This window comes from Tachypleus tridentatus, chromosome 5 (assembly GCF_004210375.1).
Source record: "Tachypleus tridentatus isolate NWPU-2018 chromosome 5, ASM421037v1, whole genome shotgun sequence".
Lineage (NCBI taxonomy): Eukaryota > Metazoa > Arthropoda > Merostomata > Xiphosura > Limulidae > Tachypleus > Tachypleus tridentatus.
This window is the reverse complement of record NC_134829.1, coordinates 14,438,705-14,465,796: the sequence shown is the minus strand read 5'-3', so window position 1 is coordinate 14,465,796 and position 27,092 is coordinate 14,438,705. Positions and strand designations below refer to the sequence as shown.

At 30.6% G+C, this 27,092-nt stretch overlaps 1 protein-coding gene across 12 annotated transcripts in view; it reads left to right on the top strand.

Moving 5' to 3' along the window:
* LOC143250575 (protein arginine N-methyltransferase 6-like) overlaps window positions 1-27,092 on the top strand; it is a 62,869-nt gene that overhangs the window by 30,574 nt on the left and 5,203 nt on the right. For 8 of the 12 annotated variants that reach the window (XM_076501353.1, XM_076501352.1, XM_076501351.1 and 5 more), the window contains 9 exons: window positions 5,063-5,104; window positions 7,446-7,546; window positions 10,764-10,811; window positions 13,300-13,368; window positions 14,015-14,088; window positions 17,390-17,472; window positions 18,461-18,570; window positions 21,673-21,782; window positions 24,259-24,366. In XM_076501353.1, coding sequence (XP_076357468.1) covers window positions 5,063-5,104; window positions 7,446-7,546; window positions 10,764-10,811; window positions 13,300-13,368; window positions 14,015-14,088; window positions 17,390-17,472; window positions 18,461-18,570; window positions 21,673-21,782; window positions 24,259-24,366 — 745 coding nt within the window. The remainder of the gene's footprint in view (window positions 1-5,062; window positions 5,105-7,445; window positions 7,547-10,763; window positions 10,812-13,299; window positions 13,369-14,014; window positions 14,089-17,389; window positions 17,473-18,460; window positions 18,571-21,672; window positions 21,783-24,258; window positions 24,367-27,092) is intronic. The other 4 variants (XM_076501347.1, XM_076501346.1, XM_076501350.1 and 1 more) reach the window with 4 other exon arrangements.

The window sequence follows — 27,092 nt, the reverse complement described above, 5'->3', positions numbered from 1 at the left end:
CCAGTAATATGCATAACTATCAGGTTTTCAAGGTAAAAGTGTCTTTACTTCTCAATTCATTTTACAGTGTGACCATGGATAATTTGTACATTGTTATCACCAAGGTCTAATTATATACCACTGTATGAATTTTACCTTTAATGCGGTCACTGCTGTAGCTATTAATTTCTTGGTACTAAATAGAAAGATTGAGAAGTTAAAAGTAAGATTTTTCATCAGTGATTTAAAGGAGGTCAAAGTTCAGGCATACAAGCTCGTTTTTTTTAATTGTAGTAGGTAAATATGGTGGACAAAAGTTTGAGTTTATTGTTAAGATAGTATTAAGAGTTGCCCAAGAAAAATAGGCTTGTTAACCTTACTTCTGTAGTGAGAGAAAAATCTTAAGTTTGTTAAAAGAAGCTTTACAGAATCATTTAACCCTTTAATCTCATATTTCTTAGCACATTCTGCCAGATTATTTTCACAATTTCATAATATATCTCACCAGACCTGAAAGAACTTCAATTTTCATAATATTTTTGGATGATGACATAGTTTGGAATGGTTTTCAGCCAAAGAGACATATTATTGGATGTTTAAATTGGAATTTACAGTTGTACACTAGCAGCATCTGCTTGGGTTTAAGAAGTTAATGGAATACAATATCATAAATGAAAGCAATCATGAATTCACTGAAGGGAAATGCTTGTCTTACTGATTTTTTTTCTTAAATTTTTAGAAGATATTGCTTATTGTCTGGGTGATTGAAAGGTACCTAAATTTTGAAATAAGTTTTTGATGAAGTGCCACACAAAAATGTAGATAATAATAAAACCATATTAGTAGGAATTAGGGAAAGAACAATTAAATGGATTATAGGCTGGTTATGTGCTCAGTTTTCTCTTCTGTATTTAAGGGACATAATATCTTTAGTTACCCATTCCATATCCTCCCTTTCTCTCACTGTGTGGGAGGTTCCTTCTCTTGTGCTGGCTCAGGATGACCAGGTGGTTAGGGTGCTCAACTTGTAATATGAAGATCAAAGATTTGAATCCCTGCCACACCAGATGTGTTCACCCTTTCAGCTGTGAGGGCATTGTAATGTGACAGTCAATCCTACTGTTCCTAGGTAAAAGAGTAACCCAAGAGTTGGTGGTATGTGGTGATGACTAGCTGCTTTCCCTTTAGTCTTTCACTGCTAAATTAGGAATATCTAGTGCAGATAGCCCTCATGTAGCTTTGTACAAAATTCAAAACAAACAAACAAACACCATTCATCTCTTCTGAAGATTTGCATTTCTGAAGAATCCCTTATCACCTTGATGTGCTCATTTGCTTTGTCTACAATGTACTCTGTCAGTGAAACTTTATTTGGGATCACTTGTCCTCCACCATTCTTCTTTCTCATTCCTTACTCACAGGTTTCATCAGGTTGCATGACAAAACCAATACCACAAAGAGAATTCCTCTTTGGTATAACATCAAGCAGGAATAATGTAAGTAACAGTCTGTACACACAACTCTGTTTCCACACTCTTAACCTTTTTTCCTAGGACCATTCTTTACTTTAGTATGATGCTCCTGTCTATTTATTTTATGAGATTCATCTATTCAAGATTTTTCTCCCATTTACCTCACAGGATGACTGCAGCAGCTCATCCATGTAGTCTATGTTTCATTGGATGTAGATTAACATTTAATCTTTCACGTAACATCTCATCAAATCCTTCAACTTGCAGTCTCTCTGGCTGCTTAATTCTATCTTCTGTGAATGGAGATCATGCAGTTTGGCATTTGGACAACCTTGTGTACAAATTATTTTCTATAATCTGGCCATTTCTTATTTGTCAGCCAACAGACTCCCTCCCATTTCCACTGTATATGCCTTACTGGCTCTGACTGTGCCAATTCTTTTTTTCTCTCTTACCTTTACATGGGCCCGATTCTGTGTCACAGGATTCCACTAGATGGCAAATGGTGCCTGCTAGGGTACATTAAAATATAAATCTGCACTGTGCAGTAATTGGTATGTGATAGAATACAGTTATGACATATGATGTTTCATGTGACCACTAAGAGTTTCTTTGCAGTATATTATTTGTTAAACAATATTTTATCCAGATTGTTCCTACTCATAGACTGTCATGAGTAAAGAACCTGGATACTTACTAATTCTTCTGATCCTAGTTGAATAAACTGGGACTTAATAGCTTTTCAAAACAGAGTTCTGTTGCCACTCATTGCACTGTTTTAAGGTGCTTTCATCCCTCCATACTTCTACTGGAGTACAAGAGTCCTTACCACTTACCTGCTCCTAGCTGCTGAATTGGCAGACCATGAAAGAATCCTCATAAGTGCACACAATTTCACTCAGTAGAGACTAATGCAGTAATGTTCTTTTGGTATAGATGGTGTGGACCATCCTCATCCTGATGAATAGATGAAATATTCCTGATGCTGCCTGATTTAGGACTGGAGGTGACCCATCAAATGTATTTCATTTCTTTAACTAGCTTTTCCCCACTATACCTGTGCATGGATGCCAATTTCCAGGCAATTTCTATGTTGGTATGTGCAGAACCAGCCAACATAAGCCTTCACCTGTGGTTGTTAGGGGCCTTCCTACTTTGGACTGATAAAAAACAACAAACAAACTTGATTCCACCTGGTTTTGGACTGATTTTGTGTTTGTGCAGGGGCAAAACACATGAGTACTACCTTGGTTTGCAGAACAGAGTTTACTTTTCCTTTCTGCTTCCTGGGAATGAGGTTAAAATTGTTGGTATCTTGCTCCGACCACTGACTGGATGTAAATAACTGATGCCATCTGCTTGGAGTTAACCCACCACGTATAGTCTGATGCACACTACACATTTTGCACATCCATGTTATTCCATGATGAGATTCCTGACTGTACTTGTTTTTTGCTAGATTTAGCAACACACTTTTCTTAAGGGTGAAAATTATACCCTAACACTAAAGGGGCGCAATCTCTCATGGGAATGTCTCTCGACATTTCCATGATATGGGGATTCATGCTCTGTGGATTCTTTTTGGGTACTTTCTGAAAAACACTGATCCAGGTAACTTTTGGTAGGTTATTGTATTGGAAATTAACATTTTCCAGCACTGAAAATGTATCTGATAGATGCTTCCCTCTTTCCTACCCTCTTCCAGTGCATGTTTTCTTGTCTAATCTTGCAATGAAGGTTGAACCATCAGTATAGAGAAAATCAGGTGCTCTAGGAGGGTGTATCACACTTCTGTTGGTAGAGATTTGTTCTAAGCTCATTTGCATACTATAGCAGAAGAATATTACATGGGAACATGCAAGTCTAGATGAAGGCCTCAAGGATAGTGACAAGAAAAAAATTACAGGTATAGAGGACAGTAAAAAATTTGAGAAAATCTAATATGTGAATCTGTATATATTGTAATTACTTTTTCAGTGATAACTTTTACAATATATTTGTTGCTTTAGGTTTGAGCTCAAGACCAGTTATGTTAGATGAATACTAAAGTAAAGGGCTAACCCAGAGATATTTTTCCAGGAAGTTTTTAACAACTTGAACTATCACAAATACATCCTAGGAGTGACAGTTAATTATCACTTCATTATCTGAGAAAAGTAGCCAAAGGGTTGGCATTGGGTACTATTGATTAGGTACTTCCATCTAGTCTACTCTGTCAGTTATAAATGAAAGACAGCTGGAGCAGATAGCTCTTGTTTAGCTTTCCAGAATGTACAAAAGCAAACAAAGAAATTAATGCCAATTATATGAAACCCAGTAATGGCCATGTCTCGCGTACAAGAATCACTAAACAACGTCTCAACATGGAGCAACAAGTGGAGGGTCGTGTTAAAACACAAGCAATCACCTTCTATAGAAAACTAAAGAAGCAAAGAAAAAATCTAGAAAAAATAAAACTATCACTTGGAAACACAACCATTAACATGAGCAAAAACATCACATTCCTTGGTGTCACTTTCGACACAAGACTAACATGGAAAAAACACATAAACAATATACACTCATCAATCAGAAAAAGGATTTCATATCTAAAGACTATAACTGGTAAACAATCGAAATGTGCACCGAACACCATTATACAAATATACAAGGCTTACATCCGTCCACTAATAGAGTACGGATGTCAAGTAACATACAATATGTCAAACAACACACTCCAAAAAATCCAAGTGCAACAAAACAAAATATTAAAATCCGCATTCAGTTTACCATCTTTTACGCCAACAACTTATCTACACCAAATTAGTAATTTACCAACTATAAGAGACAGAATAACAGAACTTTCTCTCAAATATTATCTAAAAGCAGAAAATAGAAACAAACTAACGGCATCACTACACAAATTATCAAGTGCACCAACGAAATACATATCACCTTACAACATATTTCAAGAATCACAATCCACTCAACAAAGAATCTAAATAAATAAAATCTATGCTATTAACATGAATTCCTTTTTTTCAGGTACAGGGCACACGACAGGCAAAACTTTCGGCCTGTCGTGTGAAAGTGGTTTTCTCGGGCACTCCCGCTTCCCCACATCAAATTCTTCAGGCATTGGATTTCTAGATCCCAGCCTAGGCAACCTTTTTGCCAGACCCAGAATCGGGCTGTTTGGTTTGATCTGAACTTGAATGAATTACATTCATGTTCACATCTCCCCAACTTTTTCATTTCGGGACAGGTCCCGGCCTTTCTTTCCACTGCTGCCTTTGCCTCCACCCGAAAGAACATTTAGTGAGACATTCTCCACCCAAAAAGTCAAGAATAATAACGATAATTAATTTATTAAAATAATAATAAAAAAAAAACCACCACTTAATCTTAATAACAATCCACGAAAGGGGACGAAGAGGAACTACAATGTTCCTGAACACCCCAGTTGGAGAGAGAACTCTTCTGATTTCTCTCTCTCTAAACTGAACCCCTGCCACGTTAGTTTAGCTTAGAATGCCAATTATCAAGTATAAATAATTATATTTTATAAATTATGTAGTTCATGGTTGATGACATTTATGATATAATTTATAACTGGACGATATTTTTTTCAGGAATACTTAGTGTTTTTTGTGCTCAAGCAGGTGCAAAAAAAGGTAAGCTGTTTCACATTATTATAGATTATCACAAATATCAATGAACTTGGTTAATTAATAAACTAAGTATAATTAGCAATTCTAGTGTTCAAACAAGTGAAAGAAAAGATAAAGCTGTTTCATATTGTTTAATGTTACTTCTAGCATTAACTGATAATATAATAATTACTGATTCTTGTGCTTTGCAAGGTAGAACAGAAGGTAAAGCTGTTTTGTGTTGTTAAATGTTATTAGTAGAGTTAGTCAGTAATCTAATACTTGGTGATTCTGTGTTCAAACAGATGTAGGAAAACAACATTTTAAGCATTGAGTATTACAAAGTAATACCATTAAAGTTCTCAAGTGTTTAAACAGTAATTTGAAATTATTAAGGGCCTTAAGAATATTATCTTTTGTAATTACTCTTATAAACTTTATTTAAATTACATTTTCTCTACAGCTATTTATAGTGTTATTTTGTTAACCCTTTTGCAGTGAGCTCGTGGTTTGGAGAATACCATATTGGAAATTTCACTTGTGTAACAATATACATTATCTTTGAGATCTCTTAATGCATTTTCACAAAAATTGATAAGTTTTTGCTCATAAAAATTATAAGTGTCTTGTGCACAAAGATTGACTTTTAATTAAGTGTTGCGACTAAAAATATACTATGTTGCCATTGTAGTTACTTGCACTAAAACTATTTATAAATCAAGTGCCTGGTGACTTTCATTTTAAGCATAAAAATACTTTTCTTTGTCTTATAACTTTAATATTTCATTTGCATAGTCTCTAGAACCTCTTAAATGAGTATCGTAGCATTTTTTAAAGTAAATGTTTATATTTGATTGTTTATTTTCTCTACAATTTCATTAATTCCATCTATTATCATCAACATACAATGCAATGAAATGAATAAAACTAGGAAATAAAAAAAAAACTTGATTTTTGAAGAGTATCTTTAAATATTTTCTTTTGATTATATTTGTAATTTCATGTTTTTTCCTTTTGACACACAGTTAATTTTTAATATTTTATTTTCCTATCTTGTCCTTTACAATTTATTATTAATCTCAACATAAGTCAGTGGTGCCCTTAGGGTAGGGTATATTACAGTATTTCTGGCAGAGATGTACAACTCTTTGGTAAAAGTTTTCATGCACCTTAAAATTTTGTCAGCCTTGAAAATGGTTTCTTTCTAATGACTGTGTACATGTGTATGTTACCTCAATATGCAGGCTATATAAAGTTAAAAAAATCTCATGAAGGTGGGCATGGAACCATTCAGGAGTTGACAAGGTGTATTACTTCTTTCAACTGCATTCATCCAGAGAACTTTGAAAAGTACGTGTTAATAGGTTAAGTAATAACAGCGTATCGTCTAGATGTGCATCTACACAATTGGTATCGTTGAAGATGCAGAATGCCAAAGTAGAAAATTTTTCATAGCTTGTAGATCATGTGGAAAAAAAAGCAAGAGTTAACTAACTTTTTTAAAGGTTTCCTTTAAAATAAAGGACTTTGAATTTTTAATCATAATGAACATTATCATGATAAACTTCATTCACATACGCTAATAATAAAAGTGTATAATTAAATTTTGAACATAATACAAGAAAGTGATTAAAGGGGTACATAGTGTGAAAAGGTTGACTAGATAAAGCACAGTAAAGTACCATTTGTGCAAAATATTGTGCAACCATTTTCAAAACTTGTATATTACATGCTTATTTGTAATTGGTTTATCCCATGAAAAATTGAAAGTTTCCACTGTTGTTTGTAGTGACTGTTAAAGTGTATTTTTGGAGTAGTAGGTTATAACTAATACATCTTAAAATTGGAACAAGAAATATATAATAAATATAAACGTTGTGACATATCCCGAAAAAGTCATTCAATCTATAACTGTGTTGTGAACTTAAACATTTAATACCTCATCACTGTGTTTACACATTTTCTTTTACTATATTAACATCACACTGTGATTATAGTTATGGATTTCACCAGTATAGTTTTAGTATTTATATAATTTTTCATATTTTTTTAACTAGTATATAAATAATAAACTAAGTTTTGGTACTCTATAATCATATGAGACTTGTGCTTTGTAATCCATTTCAGAAAAATTTCTAAACATAACACTACTTAAACCTGCACTAAACAAATTGGAATTATAGTCACATGGACCAATAGTTTTAAAGCTTTTTCAGTAGAATGTATTGATTGGTTTCTAAGCATAATAAGTTGAAGTTTAGTCAAATTAATTTTTGATTGTGAATGTATTTTAGTAATTTCAAAATGGATTACCAAAAGAGGTTTTCATTTAATTTAAAACTTGTTTTAATGTCTTTACCTGCAGTATATGCTATTGAGGGCAGTTGTGTTACAGCTGTAGCCAGAGAAGTAATTAAAGTTAATGGACTGGAAGAGAAAATTGTAGTAGTTTGGGGAAAAGTGGAGGTAAGATACACAAGAAAAATCTTTTTTTTTTTTGCCACTGCAGTTAATATCCAAAAAATTATAAAAACTTATTATGTACCTGTATATATCTTTATATTTAGATTAGGAGAAGCAGTATAAAGATATACTAACCTGTAGTTACAGTACAGTATCCAAGGTGTATCTGCTTGTATTGTCAGAATATTGTTTTGATGTAAAAGCCTAAAAAATTTGTAAAATTCCCAGCAGTTTTCTTACATTTCAGTGTGTTTTGTGATTTTTGTTTGCATTATAACTATGCTGCTCTACCACCTAGACCTTTCATATTTATAAAATCTAACTATGCAGTATTAAGTGTGAAACATCTATCTTCTCAACATCTGATAGTATAAAATGCAACATCAATTTGAGGGAATAATATTTATCATTTACTTCTAATTTAATTTCACTTTGACAGGTTTATGATGATAAAGAATATTTAATGATAAATGTCAATTTGATTAGTAAATATTTGTAAAACTTTAAAAATAGTACTGCTATTCCCCTTTCCCCTACTCTCTGACATTTTATTTTCCATATTATCACATGCAGATGATTGTTTAGGCTTTTGTAAAATCTAGTGTGGTTGTACTGTACTAAAATTAATTAGATTATAGCTGGTTGTTTAGTGAGAGCCTTTTTATGGTTAAAGTAGTTCTCTGACTTAGTTCCCTCTTTCAAAAGAAACCTTAGGACATATTGCAACACGTACCAATATCATGATGGTATATACTTGTGGCACATATTATATGATAAATGGAGAATGGTTACAGGCTCTGAAACAGATATCAGAAAGTTTAAAAGATTCAATAAAGTTTTAAAATTGAAATATTTATCTTGTACACATGGTAAGTTTTTCATATATGTAAGAAAACCTTTCAGAATTAATGATTAGCACTCTGAGGCACTAAGTTCAAACAAAAGGCTGGTATGAAAACTAAAAATCAAACAAAGTTGGTGTGGAAAACTGAAGTTAGAACAAAAATTTGGTATGAAAAGTTAAATATCTGGTCTGAAAACTGAAGGTCAAATAACACTTAAAAATTACGTTAAGCAAAAAATCTTCTTTGAAAGAAGAAATTAAAACAATAGTTGATTTAACAGTTTGTTAGAAGTCAAATAAAAAAACTGATTCAAACTAAAATTCAAGTAATAGCTAGTCTAACATTAATACAAAGAGAAAAAATTAAATATCAAACAATGGGCTGGTTCAAAAGTTAAGAGTTAAAACACAGTAAATGGTGGAACTACAAAAACAAACTTACAGAAAACTTGGAATTGGAAAAAACTAGTTTTGACACATTTGTTTTCTTTATTGTCATATCTTCTGACAGAAAATTGGTCAGTGATGCATATGTAATCCCAAAGTTTCTTAAGGACACAGGTGATCATAAAACTGTTTAGTTTAAAGTGAATGTGCGAGGTGTTGAAATGAGATAAGCATTTGTTTTAGCAACTTTTGAAGATTCCTCTATTTATGTACTTAACCATTTTGTGTAGAGTTATTGTTAATTTCTACTTCATTTGATGGCCAGATTATTTTATATGAACAAAAATGGCATTGTTTATGTTCCCATTTTTAATATTTTTTATGTTCTTCCAGTTGTTTTTACATAATCTTTCTCAAAGGATTTGCATTTTATAATATAAATACCTTTTTTCTACCTTCAGATAGGGTTCTGTTTGAAGTTATCTTTCAGTGTAAGTGATTATTTAACTCTTTCATGATGGGTCACAGGTCAGAGGCCATGTCATTGCATTTGTTGACTTGAATCCAAAATTTTGTTGAACTACTATTTTATTTTGCTGAGATATGGCTTATGTATTAAATCAAACACAGAGGGCTCTTTTCACCTTTTTCCATTTCTGAAAACGTTTCCTTATGTACACTTACTTCAATGTATGATTTGTAAATGACCAGTTAACAGTTAGATTTTCCCCTAGTGGTTTTATCAACTATTTTAATCTAGGAAGAGGGTACTGTTTTTTTCAAAACAAGATTTCAAGAAGATAGATTGTGTCTTTAGTCAGCTCAAAGTTTATTTTTTTTAAATAAAAACACTTCTTTGTTACTAAGCTTACTAAATTATTGTGGCATTTTGTGGTATCAGTATAGTTGTTTATGATTTTGTATGGTTATTTAACTGTATATGTACAACCTAAAAAATTTGATGTCCTCTATCTGCAAAATTTTAAAAAAGGTTTAGCAACCTATGTCCAGCAGAAACCAAGTTCAAAGGTTGTAGCTGAAAGAGATAATTGAGTGCTTTACTTCTTTATTTATTGTTTTATATTTTATAAAAATAAGTTTTATAATTTATTTCTGAATAGTATTAATCTATGTACATATATAATGCATAATAATTAAAATATGACTATATATTACTAAATGCTAGTCCACTAAACCACAGCCAAGACAGGCCAATTTTATATTACTGGATACATAACATGAGTGCATGTACATCACATCAATGCAGGTTATGCAATGTTAGCTAGGCATGACTGGAAGGTTAATATAGTAATAATAAAAAAAAAAGTAAATATATAGCTCTATGAGTCTTAAGCTACTTAGACTAAACATTTCTATATTCTTGTTATAATATATAGTCATTCTAGCATAAAAAAGCATAATTTATATTTATTTCCTAATTTTTGTGATAGTTATGAGGTTGGTCAAGTAACAGACCCCACATAGTTAGAGTATAGAAAGTAACATAAAATAGTTTCAAATGTATTTAGGAGGTTTCAGAGATTATGCAAATAATATTTGAAATTTTGGGGATAATAGCTTTTTTTAATCATAACATGAAATCACTGTCTACTCCGACTAGTAAAGAAACAGACTCAATATTTTCACAAACATATCTTTAGTAAAAATATTTCATTAAAATTCTGACTTTTATGTATTAAAAGTTATGGGACTTCTGGGATCACAGCAGTAAATATTGATTTTTTTTTTTTTAACCCTGAACAGAAACAAAAAAAGATGGACCAATGGGAAAATTGATGTATAAATAATATAGAAACTTGTATTCAAAAAGCCAGTATAGGCCCAGAATATTAATTGTGGAGTTAAATAGAGCAAGAAAATGAAGTACACAAGAAATAAAATAAAGTTTTGGTTTGACTCTTCAGCTGTATCAAATACAGCACTTCTGTCACTGGCTCTTTTAGTTTTTTAGTTCCTTTATCTTTACAGGAGGTATCACTTCCTGAAAAGGTGGACATAATAGTCAGTGAATGGATGGTAAGCCCAGTTGGGAATTTTTACTCTTAAATGTAGTAGTTATCATAAATGGTAATTTTTACCTTTATAGAGTGAAATGTAATTTAAGTTTAATAATATAAATGGCTATAATGAATTACCTCATTCAAGAGTATAATGTTCTGGAAAGTGGAAACATATTAATGAATAACTAGTGGTGTTTAAACTTGTATTGTCTTACTAATATTGTAATAGTTTGAAGTATTTTGCTATTACAATCTGGATTGAAGCAAAAAGAAAACAAATTTACTTTTCCTTGAAAGCTACAGAAATATAAAGTCTTACTTGCAAACAATTTAAATACAAATTTGATAACTTACCAAAAAATAGTAACTAAATATGTGTTTGGCCTGGACTTGAAACTAACATTATTGGACAATACATTATACAAATCCAGATTAATAAATATTTCAATCAATCAATAAATAAAGGAATCTAGAAAAAAACAAAAAAAGACAAAGAAACTAATTCCAAATTAATAATTCCATATTTAGCTGCAAGCTCACTAACATTGAGAAATAATCAACAATAACAACGTTCAGCTGTATCTCATGAACTAACTTGTCACGTCTCAGTGTAGGGTTTCTATTCACTTGTTAGATCATGAGATTGCAACCTGTGTGATCATAATTTGCATACTCCTTTGCATTATATTTGTACATAATTTATATATTCTTGTCTAATGATATATGCATAATACTGGTAGGGGAAACTGATGTCAATTTTATTATATGCAGATATTTAATTAAAATAAAGGTAATCATTTGGAAAGTGAGCTAGCATTTTAAATGTAACTAAAAGTTCATAGATATAGTAAATGATAGAAGGAATAATAAATGAACAATGAACAAAAACATAACCAAGTAAAAACAGGATCTCTTATGTCACATTGTCTTTTGTGAATGTTTGCCTGCTTTTCCGGTACTTAGTTCAGTTTGCTTCACTAGTATCTAGTGTAATTTGTTGTTTTATACAAGTGTTTAATTTAGATATGTGTTTGTTTTCCAATGTTGGTTATATATACTGATTTTATGAAGATATATTTCTCCCATATGTCATAGTTACATATGTTGCTGTTTTACTTTTTGTGCTAGAATGTCTCTGGTAATTGTATGATTCACAGCTATAAAAATTTAAAAAAGATTTATTTATAACATGAGTTTTAAAGGAAACAACTTAAAATGTTTCCTTTACTGTTGATTTTGATTACTGATTTGCTTACCTTTCTGTATTCATTTAAAACTTTCCTATAAAACTACAACTTTTGTTGTTCTGACTTGTATTGCTTTACCTTTGTGTTGTTTGGATGTATGTTATTTTGCTAATGTTTTTTTTTTATGAATATTATTTCACTAGCATCACGTTCAGATGTATATAGTTTCCTAGTGACTTATTCACTTGTTGTATAAGCTTTACTGTGTTTGTGATCACTCAAGTGTAATAAAAATAATGTTTTTGCCATACCAAAGTTATTAGCAAGCTGATTTTTTCTGTTGTTAACAAAGGTTTCACTTAATGTAAATAATGAGTTTGTGACTATTTTATACTTGTATTTTTTACTTTGTTTTGTGACTTTCTTTCATTGTTGAAATGGTCATTTTATGCCAATAAAGTCAAAAGTAAGCTAAGCATAACAGTTTGGTGAGCAAAATGAAACTTTATATGGTCAAGTGCAGAAAAGACTTAATTAAGCATATTCTCATCTTTTTGCATAAAAATAATTTCTTATCTTACCAAGTAACAATTCAAATAGTTCCATATAATAAAAACAAGCTTTAGGAAATTAGAAATGTAATTGTATTGTGAGTTCTTTATAAACATTTTTTTGTCACCAATATAAGCTTTTTATCACTTTATTCTTTCCTTTTCAAATGATTGATGGACTTGAAGCAACATTGACTTTCGCAGTTGAAATGAACAGTAAAAGAGCTTTAATTACATGTTTAAATTACTAGCCTATGACTTCTTCAAGCAGTTATATCACACCATGACAATTGAGGCTGAGAAGCCATTATTGACTAAATATAGATGAAACTACACTTGTATTCAAATTAGGTGGTCACATTAGCTATATTGTGTTTAAAACTTTTATGACTTTCCTCTCAGGGTACTCTGAGTGCAGTATAGTGTTTTTTTAAAAATATTCAGGAAATTCAGAAATCAAATTATTTTTGTCTAAATCAGTTAAAATCTTGCATTAAAAAGTTATTTATAAAATTAAGTAAATAAAGCTTTTTTATGGAATAAATTTCAACTCTTATTTTTTTTTAATGTGTGGGAGAATAATTACAACTCTATTCTCTTTTTCTTTAATTCAGTGGTTTCAGTTTCACTCTCAAGGTGGGATGCACTTATCTATAACTAATACATTTATATTTTTATAGTCATAAGTAGTTGTATTCAAGTATCACACAGATATAAATTTGCTTTATTAATGGTAATTTATTGCTCTTTATCTTGTGGTAATTAGGGATACATGCTGCTGTATGAAACAATGCTCCCCTCAGTCCTTTATGCCCGAGACAACTGGTTAAAGCAGGTTATATTATTTTATTATATGTTAAATAGTGATATATATTTTTTGCAGTATTGTTAGCTGTAAGAAATGCATTTATAATTGATTTTTTGTTATTCCTGCAACTTGTGGCCCAGCATTTCCTTAAAAAAATTTATGATGTGATTTGTGTTAAGTGCAATTTATGGTGTATAAACATGTATAAAGTGATAACGTGTTACATTTAACATTTATACAAATAGGTTACAGAGCATAGTTATGTTTAAGTGATGTGAAGTTACATTTTGACAAGTAAAAATATGTCTGAATTGCAAAATTAGTTGGTAAAACAACAAATTTGTAAATGATAAAAAAATTGCATTTATGTGGATATAAAAATATGCTTTAATTTTACCCAAATTATATAATGTGTTTAACTAATAGAAGATTACACTTATGTACTCATTAAAATATGTTGAAATAGCACATGAATATGTTTGAACATCATACAAAGAAATTATGGTGATTGAAGTTGAAAGAAAGTTAATTAGTTCAACAACCTTTATGTTGTAACAACACGTATTTCAGTGATGTGAGAAAATGTTTACTTGAAGAGTAAAATAGAAATGTCCATTTTAGTTTTATAAAAACTATAATTGATGTAACAGAAAGTAATGTATCTTGGTTCTAGGGTGGGTATGTGTTTCCAGAGAAGGCATCTCTTTATCTTGCCCCCTTGAGTGATCACGAGGAGTATGAAGAAAGGTTGGAGATTTTCTTTGTACCTTAAAATCATCTTGTTGAGAAAATGTTTTTCTTGAACATCATGAAATAATCTTTTAAACTTAAGCTACACTCACCATTTTTGTGTGTCTAAGTTCTTTCATTAGTAGAAACATTTATCATAGAAATTCAGAAATACAAATTATTTTGCTGGATACTAATTACATATTCTGTAGTGTAAGAATATTTAAGAATTTTAGCATGTTATTTTTTGCTATTATCTTTGTCTGCTATTTTCTGCTTATCTAATAATATTTATAAGTTTTACTAAATCATCTGCTTGCTATGTTTTCTACGTCAATGAGTTACATACGTAATTTCCAATAATTGAGTGTTGATATTTATATGAGATTGTTAGTTATTTTCATTGCAAATTATAAGGTCATATAAAATCATATAAGAATACTTTGTAACCTTATAAAGTATATTAGTAGGCTACATGTATATTCTAGTGTTTATAGTGTCTGTTCATGATGTTATGGTTGATAGCTTGTAAAATTTGGTGCACTGTTCTTTTCTAAACCTATAATGTCATGTTCAATGTTTTGGTGGTAATTTATAGTTAACTTATATGGATGCTTTAAAGATGGGCATTCAGATTCTTCTGACTTCTTTACTTCATTAAACAAGTGTATTATCAGTGAAGTAGCTATACAAGGTTTTTGTATTTTAGGTTTTTTTGTTTGTGGTTAATATCTTTATTTTCATATTATTGCATTTTGTTCTATGGGCTTCTCTGGCATGATTGGGTATTATAGATAGATCATTATTACACTATTACATAATAATGTATTTAATTATGTTCTTAGATTTTAATTTTTGTTGGTTTCTTTGTGTTTGCAATGTATTAATGTTGACATTCATAAGGGGTATTATAGATGGTGTTTTTGGTCTATGTTGTATCTCTAAGTGATGTTTTATGTACCAACTGTGATCACTTTTTATTATGACTTCTGAATGCTGTTTACATATTCTCTGTATAATCTCATAAAAACCTCTGACATAAGAGAATATGAACTGATGTTAGTTTGTGTACATTAATCGTCAAATAAAGACTTACTCTTCTTTTAGTATAAATATATACTGTGTTCTTGTTTGCCATAGAATTCTTCTACAGTAGCTGTATCTTGTTGGTAATAAGTTCAACAATACGTGAACTGTGTGCACTCCACTTGTTTTCAAAATAATATACATATTTGAAACTAGTTTAGTTTATATACAACAAATTATTTATTAAGTGGTCAGAGGGATATCATAAACATTATTTTTGTCAAAATCCACCTAGGCCTATTCAATTATTTTAGAATTTCCGTTGACAAGCCAAACTACATTTTCAAATTTCTGTTTCACTTGTAGTAATCTTTGTATAATTTACTTACAATTGTGATACAATTTACTGCTGTCATATATTGCTCTTCCAGTAATCATGTCTTCTTTCTTCAAAATATCCACTGTTCCTATTGTAAAAGTGCACTCAGACTGGTTCAGTTGCTTTAGAACCATATTTTGAGAGAATTAAATTTTTATTCTTCTCACTTTTTCTACTGTTATTCTTACTCTTAACATATTGCACATTAGGCCTATATTAATTGTTAAATTCACATCAAATTTTTCCTTGGCTGTGGCTCTACTTTCTTCTGCTATTATCTTTATCTGTCTGCTGTTTCTCACTTATCTAATACTATTTATGTTTGTTTATAAATAATCTGCTCACTATATTCTCTACATCAATGAGTTACAAACACAACTTCCAATAATCATCTTTTTAACTCTCTTATTAAAAGAAAATTAAACAATCATAAAGTATTCATACACAAGATAAACTAATTAATAATATCTGCACTAAACAGTTTTTTTATATCATGACACTCATATTTGCAATTTTCTTATTACATATTTTTATTTTTTTATCTTCTTTAATCTCACTAGTGGAAGATACCTATTAAGGAAACAAAAATTGCATAAATAACAATGTTAGGTAATGTCCCCCTTCTTTCTTTACCAAATTCCTAATGATCTTATAAGATGCTAATTGCATAATCTACTTTGTGAAAGATAATTGATTTATTTAACTGATTAAGTATTTTTGTCTTTAAATACAAAACCTAAAGTATATAAGAAGTGTAAATATGTTCTACTTTAGGTTGTTTTTTTTATCCCCTTCTGCAAAAATCCTAAAGCAACAGAACTCTTGCATATTATCTGACAGTTTCCAGTTGCTATATTAAAATTACAGTAATTAAGACATCCAATTGTGGTTGTTGGAAGCTAGAAGTTTATTTAAAAAAAAGAAAAGAAAAAGAAAAAAATGTAAATATGTATTACTTCAGGTGTTTTTAACTTTCTTTTTGGACAAAAATACTAAAACAAAATAGGTTATGTAAGTCATCAGACAGTTTTCACTTACCATGCAAAATATTATGGTAATTTAGCCAACCAACATTGAGTGTTAGTTGCTAACACACACAAAGACAATGGATCAGCTTTATAATAAAATTATTGAATGTTCAGGGCTTCCATTGTTAAGATGATTTATTTTTCTTCCTTAGTATTTTTGGTGTCCCTAATCTTATTCATTCTGGAAAGTAGGCAGTCTGTAATGCTTTTCTTTTGCAGTGTTTGAGTGTTTTTATTTGTATTCAAGGCATTTACCCATATGTATAGGTTTTCTGTAAACTTCTGTGGTATGTAAGTTGTGTGTGTCTTTGTGATATCACATCTAGGAAAGGGAGTTTCTGATCTTCTCCTTTTGTTGTGAATGTCTTGCGAGATGTTTATTCAGACGGCTCATGGATTCTGGAGCATCACTTATATTGTGTATGGCCAAATTAAGAATGTGTCATTGATGTATCTTAGTTAAATGCTAGATCTTATAGTCGCTGCTAAAGAGGTTATTTTTTAAATGTTTTATGCAGAGGTTACTGAGTATTGATGTTATTGAACCAATTACCAGGTGTCGTTGTTGATAAAGAAAATTGTGAGCTCTGTTATTTTACTTCATTACTTGACAGTTATATCATTTCCAAACTGTTGGCAGAAAACTCAAATGTTTGAAAAGCTAGCACATTAATGAATACTTTGGATATATTGAAGTTGATAAGTGTATTTTGTGAGGATGTTCTGGTAACTTTTATAATTTCTTCAAAGTGAACCACAGAATCATATTATAGACTGCCTATTTTCTACATTCATGCATAATTTTCCCATATTCATTTGTATAGTTGTGGGGTAGGAAATGAAGTGTTATCTTTTCATTTGCATTTTAATTTCTCCTTCCTTATAGTGTAGAATTCTGGCATAAAGTTGAAAAAACGTACAAAGTGGATATGTCAGTGGTGGCTAAGACAGCAGTCCAGGAGAGAACTGGTAAGTACATCTTGAGTTTAGTTTACCTAAGTATGCTGATGGAGGTTTAAAAATGGATTGCATGAGAACTTATAGTTAAACCATGAGGTAATTCACCCATGTATGTTCATGGGAGTTAAAGTATTGGCTCAAGAGAGAACTGGTTGGTACATCTTTAGAATTTAGCTGACCTCAGTATGTTGATGGCTTTTAAAAATGCAACTTTTATAGGAAAAACTAAATATTATACTTGACTTTGTTATAATAGTAGTAGGTAATGTGGCATAAAATCAGGTTTACTGCAATTTTTTTTATCTACACTTTTTAATTTATCTGTTGTGGTCCAAAATTAGAGTTGTTTAACAAATAGCATTTTAGATCTATCTTTTTTCTCCAACAAGTTACTACCCAGTAATCTTTTCATTAAAAATCAGAACTTCTCAGTTGAGCTAGAAGATGAGAAACAAAATTTCTATGAAATGATATTTATAACAATAGTTTTTATAACAATTCTTTATGGTTTTTAAACATTTTGTCAGCTTTCAATCTATAAGCTGTTGTTAATGTGGCAGCTTTAAGAAAGGGACCTCCTGGTAGGACAACAGTAAGTCTTTGGGTTTAGAATGCTAAAATCAGGGGTTTGATTCCCCCTTGGTGGACACAGCAGATAGCCAGATATGACATTGCTATAAGAAAAACACACTTAAGTGCTTGTGAATAAAGGTTGATTCAGGTTAAACTGAACATGCTGATGGTGGTTAAGACAGTAGCTCAAGAAAGAAAACTGTACATGCATCCTTATTTTGAGTGATTTGGAAGTTACTGATGGTAGCTAATAATGTAATTAATCAGTGTTAGCATATTTTGTTTCTTAAGGTATTCATCTGTTAATAAGCAGCAGAGTACATGTTATTTTTACAATATAAACTATATAATCCTTTATATAATATATAAATACAGTATTTGAAGGCTAAGTGAATTTTCTATTTAAATTTTCTTTTTCTTTTAGATAGAGTTTATGTGAAATCAGTGTCTCCAGAAATGGTGGTGGCTCATCCTTGGCAAGTTATTGAATTGGATATAAATACTGTTAGCATTGAAGAATTACAGCAAGTGAAGGTAACTAAAGACACATTTTATATCCCATATTATAACCTGTACCCTGAGGGTCCTTTTAATTTATACAACTTTCTAATATATATATTTTTTTCTTAACTTGTTTTGATCATTAAAATGTCATTTCTCACATGTTTGGATTTGCTGTTTTTAGTACAGTCCTTCCTTTTGATTTTATTTTGCTTGACTTCTTATGTATTAATTTTCTTTACATTTTATGCATGCATGTACTGCACTGCACTGGTAGTCTACAGGGGCAGTAATATACACTAGTGATTGTTTGGAAGGTTGTGCAAAGTGTACTGGTGGTATTTGTACAGGTAATAAAAATGACAGTCGCAAATGGGTGAAAACATAACTTCTGTTTGCTTTCAGTATTTGACACAGTGAAAGGTTTTGTATATTCCACACCAAATTTACAAGTCTACCATAATGAGAGACCTAAATATTAATTTTATTTTTAAACCAGTCTCTTATTAAAGCGAAAAAAATTTGAGACACAAGCCAAAACACTACTTGAATAGTAGAGGTCAGTTATAAACAGAACTATGACTATAGTAAAGATAAATACCCATGAAGTTCTGTAAGATCATTACCAGAACTTACAGCTCTAGTGTATATTTTTCACTTGCAACTCTCAGGATTGTTTACTTGGTTACTTAATGAGCTAATGAAACTAATTAATTTGTATACTTTTTCACTTGGACATTATACATGACTTTGGGAACCATAACTTACAGCAGACTGCCTAAGACTACATATCTTTTTTAGATTATTTCAATCCTAAGGTAAAGTTCCTCTTAGAACATTTAGATAAAAACTTGACAGCTTTAGTCTTGAATCTTTCAATAAAAGAGAACATAATTCACCCCTTCAAGAAACTAACTTTTCTACATTTTAATACCCATCATGAAAAAGAAATGTGAAAAAGGGGAGCAATGATTTGAAAACCAAAAATAAGAGGCAGAACCTATTTCCCCTCACAATGTAAATTAATTGTTAAATACATCAATTTTACAATAACTGCAAAAGTAAGAAAAATAGCTAAACAACCCTATCATATTAATACGGACAATGGGAAAAACTTCTAAGAACAGTTTTTTCACTTTGCTTTTATCCTAAGAAACTGAAAAAAAACAAAACTATTTTGCCTGATAGCAACACTGGAGAAACATGTACATCCAAACACATACTCATTAACTCAGTGTCTATAATTGGTATTGAAAGTGAATACTAAATTATTGAACACTGAAGAATAGGAAGTATGTTTGGTTTTAAGAATTGTGATGAAACATATTTATCATGACCTTATAAACTACCAACAGTAGGTTCTCACTGACTTTACAAATGGGAACCAACTTAAATGCTCCAGCTGAATATTATATAAAAAAAGAAAACAATGAAAAATTACTAGAAGCAAAAAATAGATAATCTATATAATCACTCTTCCTGTATTTAAGATAACACTTTCAGGTATTTTATACAAATTGATATGTCAGTATATGGAATTTACAGCTTGACCCAAGCTTATTTTTAGATGTCATTTTGAAAACCAGTAGTTTATTTAACTTGTTACATTTATAACAATACTTCAAAACACAGTAAATAACAACTTGCAACAAACTTGCATGTTTCACGTGCCTGAACATACATTAAAACATCAAATGTAATTTCAAATATTTATATCTGTTTTTGTGCTGCAGTTATTTTCATAAAGATGTACAACAAATATTTTTCGTAATTAATGTTTATTTCGTCTGGAGTCAAAGGAAGTTTTCCAGTTACTTAAGCATGTAAAAATTACTTCAGTTTGCACCAAACCAGCTTGAAAAACTGTACTGGTAAATGTGTTGTACAAACTGCTAATCTGATCAAATGAAATTTGATATTAATGCATAAAGTAATATAATATTCACTGTTGGTGGTTTGTAAATTTAATTGGAATCCATTGCTAATAATTTTTAAGGTTCGTCAGAATCAACTGTTGGTAATGTGTAACATTGTGAAAAATGTTTTCATGTAATGTTTTATTTTCATATCTCATAAAGTTGTTCAGAATCTACTCTTGGCACCTTGTAAGACCAAGCAGAATGTTTTAATGATGGCAGATAATGTTTCATTATAAAGATTATAAGCTACAAATTTTGCTCTTCCCTCATAATTTACATATTAATATTTGTTTTTAATTCCAGGTGCAAATAGTATTTCATTGTGAATTAAGTTATTGAACAAATGACTCCATGGAATTTTCCTACCAAAGATAAAATATCCCTGAAATGTTACTTGTACATGCATTTGATTTAAAATAAAAAATACAAAAACTTTAAAATATATTTTTTTGCATTTACTATATGTTTTAGGACACAGTTTTCAATAATTTGATGAAAAATATCCTAATAGGTTCATATATTGTTTCTTGAAATATCAAGACATTTGGTAGTCTGTAATGTTTCAAATCAGTTTGACAGTTTAGAAAGAGAAAAAAGTTAAAAAATAATTTTGATTATAGATGTTAAACATTTCAGACCCAGTAACATAGGCCTGAAAACTTATTTCCTATTCTTTATAAAATCACAAAATGCTAGCAGATATCATGCTAATGGCTACCTCACATTAGTAAGATGCTTGTGTTTTAATTGTAGTAGCAATCTATATATATAAAAATGGCTGGTATGGGTTGAGAAAATTTTTTATGTAGAGGAGCGAACAACGTTTCGACCTTTTTCAGTCATCGTCAGGTTCATTACCTCTTTCTTTCTTTGTGAACCTGACGATAACCGACGAAGGTCGAAACGTTGTTTGCTCCTCTACATAAAAAATGTTCTCAAGCCATACCAGCGATTTTCACATATATATTTTTCTCTACATGTGGGCTTTCTTGCTATCACAGATTGTAGTAGTAAAGGTCGAAACATTGTTTGCTCCTTTACATAAAAAATGTTCTCAACCCATACCAGCCATTTTTACATATATATTTTTCTCTACAAGTGGGCTTTCTTGCCATCACAGATTGTGGTAGTAATCATTCATTACATGTATATTTTATAAAGTATGATGTTTTCATTGACATTTTGAGATTAACTTTTCTGGTTTGCACATTTTTAGGGTGACTTTGAATGCAAGTGTTTTGGTTACAACTGCATCCATGGGTTTGTAGTGTGGTTTACAGTACAGTTTCCAGGAGGATTAGTCTTGTCAACTTCACCATACCAAAAGTAAGATGAGTTGTAACTATGAAGAAGTAGAATTAGAACTGAAGCAGTTTCTTACTAGTTTAAAATGTTCACATCCTGAATATAAACGTCTTTAGAAATTTACTTTTGAATTTTACACACTGTACAGTTAAGCTTGACCAAAGTTTTAAGTATATAAATAGCATACAATTAGATTACAACAAGAATGTATTAAAAGAGACTGAAAGATGCACATTATATGCTAGTACTCTTAGGTTCCAACAGAGATTTATTAGCAAGAATTAAAATGATGTTTGTTATATACTGATATAGTTACATGTGAAAAAATATCTTCAGGAAGTAGAAAAGTAGAGATGTATGTAATGTACAGTTTGGTTCCAACAAAGATGTCATATGTTAAATTAAAAAAAACAGTTTTTATTCATTTCAAACAAAGATGCTAGGAAGAGGATAGACAGCACCAAAATGTGTTATAAATGAGATGCACATTACAAACAGAATAATAGAGTATGTTAGGTTTATATCAGAGATGAACTGTGATGCTGTGAAAAGGTTGCATATAATTTCATTTCAGGAAAATTGTGCTGTAAAGGAAGTGAAAATAATGTTTTTATTTACTTTGTGTTGAAATATAATTCAGTTTTTGACAGTTACAATTTTCTTTATTGGTTTTAACATATCTGAGTAATTGTTTTTAACATGACCTGAGAAAACTTGTTCTGAAGCAGAAGTTTTGTCCTGATGAGTACAAACACTTTTTGTTATGAAAACCCGAAACTTCTATCAAGACAGCTCTATTTGCAAGAATATAAACAATAATAATATGTAAACTCTAATATATAAAATGTCCTGTTTTTTTGCAGTATAACTATTTATATAGTGAAACTAAGTGATTTTCTGTTATAGCCCTTATTTTTTTATCAAAAGTATAAGATGTTGTTGCTGTGAAATCCAAATTTCTAGACAATCTTTTGTCTGTAGAATATAACTTATGGTGGCAGTTTAAAACCAAGTAGTATAAGTATCAGTAGTATAAGTTGTATCTTTGAGTTACTGCTAAACACTCCTGTTCATCAGGAATATAACCAGTGATACTGGTAACAGTAAGACCTAGTGACTTACTTGTAGACAGTTCTCTTTATCAAGACAATAAACAGTTGTAAAAATAAAACCTTGTAACCTACTGATAGATAATTCTTTTTCTTAGCAATATGTAAGTAATATTTATATTTAAACTTCCTGTCAAACAACCCTTTTTATCAGTAATGTTTGTAGTTTATATTGTTGAATGGTTCAATTTATTATTAACATTAACAGTATTTATAGCGTGACCAATGCTTGTAGTAAAATCTAATTGCTTTTCATTAAATTATTGTATTCACTTTTAGTTTAAACTGTTTACAGTGAAAGCAATTTATTAGCAGTAATACAAGCACATGTTGAAAGTTTAACCCTTTCACAACAAGTCAAGAGTCTAAGGCATGTCATCATATTTGCTGATTTGTATTCAAGATTTTATTGAAATACTATTTTTTGAATTTATGTCAGTACGTTTGGTACCAAATTGTAGATTATAATTCAATCTTTATTATATGAGTTAATTTCTCATTTTAAAAGTAAATATTAAAAGAGGACACCTAAATATTGATTTTTGTGAATCATGTGGTATGTTGAATGCAACACTGGTTAAAATTGGATGTTTTTAATGTCAAAATACTAAATCTATAATTTTGTATGAAATAGGAACTCAAATTACCAATATTGACAAGCTAGAATATCAAATGAAGGCCTCATTTCTGAGATATAGCTTATATACTGAATCACAGTGGCCCTGTTCACCTCTTTCCATTTTTGGAAATGGTCCCTTTATATACACTTCAATATGTGACATATGGATAACCAATTTACAGCTTAGAATGTCCACCTAGTGGTTTTTTTAGCCATTTTAATTTGTTAAAAGGTTACCACATTATTTTGAATCAATGTTTCAAGGAGGTAGGTTGTCTTTAGTCTGCTCAAGCTTCATAATTTTTTAGCTCTAAATACAACTTAGTTACTAAACTTAACAAATTATAGTGTATTTCTGGGGGTATAGATATAGTAATTTATGATTTTGTGGTTATTAAACTGTATATATAAAACCCCAAAAATATTGTTTCATATCATCCATGTGCAACATTTTAAAAGACTTAGCAACCTATGTTCAGCAGCAATGGAGTTCAAGGATCATAACTAAAAAGAGAGTTGTTTTGCTTTACTTCTTTATTTATTGTTCTGCCAAATTTTATAAATATGCACATACTCTATCAAAAGTTATAAGATAGATACTTAAAGTGTGCAAATATGTAAATTATACAGTGTGTGTTACAAAAGGGTTAACCCAGTGACTTGCTTCTAAGCAATCTTGTTTATTAACTGTGTACTATAGAGGTACAAGTCGCATATGTTAAATGGTTCTCCTTGTCAACACTTTTAACAGTATTCTTATTGTTATCAGTGAAACTCACTGGGGTCAGAGCATACTCTGCATTCCACAGACTGATGTTAAACAAGATACCATATTAAAAGGATCATTAATAATCCACCCAAATCAACAATTTCATAGGTCAGTACAGAAGAATCTGTTATTGTTAGTGTTAAGCAGTGTTTATCAGTAAAAAGTTTTATTTTACTTTATATTATTCTATACTTTTATTAAAATTAAAATATTTATAACTTGCAATTCTATAAATGTGTATGTGTGGGGAGAGAAAATTTCTAATAAACAAAAACAAGCCCAAAGAAAAGTAAGAAAAGATCCACAGGGTACAGGTTATAATGTAGTATGTAAAATGTATTTTAGGTTTTGGAGGTGACTGAAATAGTAGGACCTACATTACAATGGAAATACACTGTGTATAAGCCTTACCTTCATTTGCCAATCTCACATGAAGATACTCATCAATCCTGGGGATCCTTTTGATTTGTGATTTTTGTTTGAGCTTGTTTTTATTTATAACAAATTATCACTAGTCAGAGGTTTGGATTTGATGTTTTTGATGCAGTTCCTCTTTTTGATTTTGTTTTATTTTACTTGAGTGTTGATTATTGATATTCCATGTGTGTGTGTGTGTATTTTTTGTTATAATGTAAGAATACGTACAGAGGGTTGACTCGCATTATATTAAAATTATTTTTGAATATTTGAATTATTGTGATATAGCTAATTCAAGCATGATTAGCCATGTCAAGAATTGAACATCATATTTTATCTATAAAAGTCGTTTTTTCTCTGTGTTAATTTACACTGATTCTTGATCATCAACATACTAACCTGAATAACCTAAAGAAAGCAATTTCTACTTAACACATTTTATTTGCAAGCATCATTTGAAGCATCTAAGAAATTTAGCGTTCTTTGAAGAGCATTGTGCTGGGCATGACCTAGCATTCAGTGTGCCTTGACTATGAATTCAGAAGTTAATTATTTGCTTCATTTATCACAAAACTCACTTCACACCCTGGGAAAGTAGATGCACTATAAATCTGATAGTCAATTTCCAGTTTTCAATTATGCAGAGTTGGCAGTTGACACGGTTTACGAGCTGCCTTCCATCTAGACTATTGGTTAAAAATTAAAAACAGTTACACCTATTTAACCTTTGTGTGTTATATAAGAATCTCATAGAAAACATTTTTCTTTAAAAAATTGAAAAATGACATGAACACAGAAAACACTGATGTTTAAAGAAATAATGAAATATCGTAAACTCAGAAAAAAAATTATATTTACAAAAAAAAGGGGGGGATGCCATAATCATGGAAGTAAGATTGTTTATAAAAATTGAAAATGCTATAATTCTCACTGAGTGACCCATTTTAAACACTAACACTTTATTTTTCATATGTACATTTAATATTTGCTAGTACATTGTTTTGTGAAATAATACTTAAAGAAGTGATTTTAGTTTTCTAAAGCATCTTGAAGTGAAATTTGTTTATAAGAATTGTATACACTTATTTATTTTTTTTAATTTAACAATTTTCTGTTTATTTGTAATACAAATGGTTGGGTATGTTATATTAAAATTATATTTTGACATTATTTAATGTTCATATGTAATGTGACACCATAGACATATTATTCTGTTTGGGAAGAGTATGCAACAGCTCATTCTGATGCAAAATATTCTTGCACTCAGATCATAACAATGAGTTCAAGTTGAGGATTTAAAGTTTCCCATATAGGATTCTCACTTGTACTTGATGGCAATGGAAAACAAAGTGATATGGGTCAACTTGGGGTACTAGAACTATCCAGAAAATAACCTGCAGATTGCCATATCTCAGTTTCAGAAGTAAAGTATGCTGCATCTTGTAATAAGTGAGAAACAAAGAACAGAAAGTCAGTGTCAAAATTTCCACATGTTCCAGGCAACAGTATGCAACATGGTCAAGAAAGATCTCCATCAGGGATAGTGACACAGATCACATATAAACAAGTTGCTTTCAAAAAAAATATGTTCAGTTGCTGTATACCTTAAGCATGAACCCCTCAGTTTGAATTCCTGTACGTGGTGAAGGGACCCCCAAGAGAAGGTTCTGTTCCTTCAGTTTATCACCTCTGGGATCTAAACATCCACCCACATGTTCACCATGCATTGTGACCCATGAAGGAGGAAGAGAGGATCCTGATGGTTGAGGGGTTCAACGCTAACACACCACTTTGGCTTTGAATTTTTGTAGACAGGCAGCCTTGGGGTGAACTTCACATTATTTTCAATTAAATGCTTCTTCAAAAGAGAAATAAATCTTAATTTCCCCCAGTCATGGTGGGAGCACTGTCTGTTGTGACAAAAAGCAGTTTTTCAAAATCCAGATTGAATTTTTTTGACATTTCAAGAAATTTTTCAAAGATGTTTTTTCCATATGTTTGATCTCCAAGCATTTCTTCCCTCACTTGAAGATCTGAAGTAACATGTCGCACCCAAAATATCAAATATGCAGTATCACTAACATCTGCTGGCTTATCTAGTGCTAAAAAATACAAACAGTCTTTTAGTTGTTCAAGCAACTGATTTTCTATGTCTTTCGCTAACTTTAGCATTCTGCAGACAATTGTTCTTCGACTTAATTGCAAATTATTTACATTTTGAAGAACTTCCCCAAGTTGGAGATACTCTCTGGTTTCTCCACCCAAGGAGTTTCTCCAATTAGGTGTATCTCCACTTGCAAAGATGGAATTATGATGCTGACCAATGTCCTCATTCTGACATTTACATCACCATGTCCATAAGCCACCATCAGGGCAGTTTATCTTAATTGCAGAGTACGGCCATATATTTCAAACCC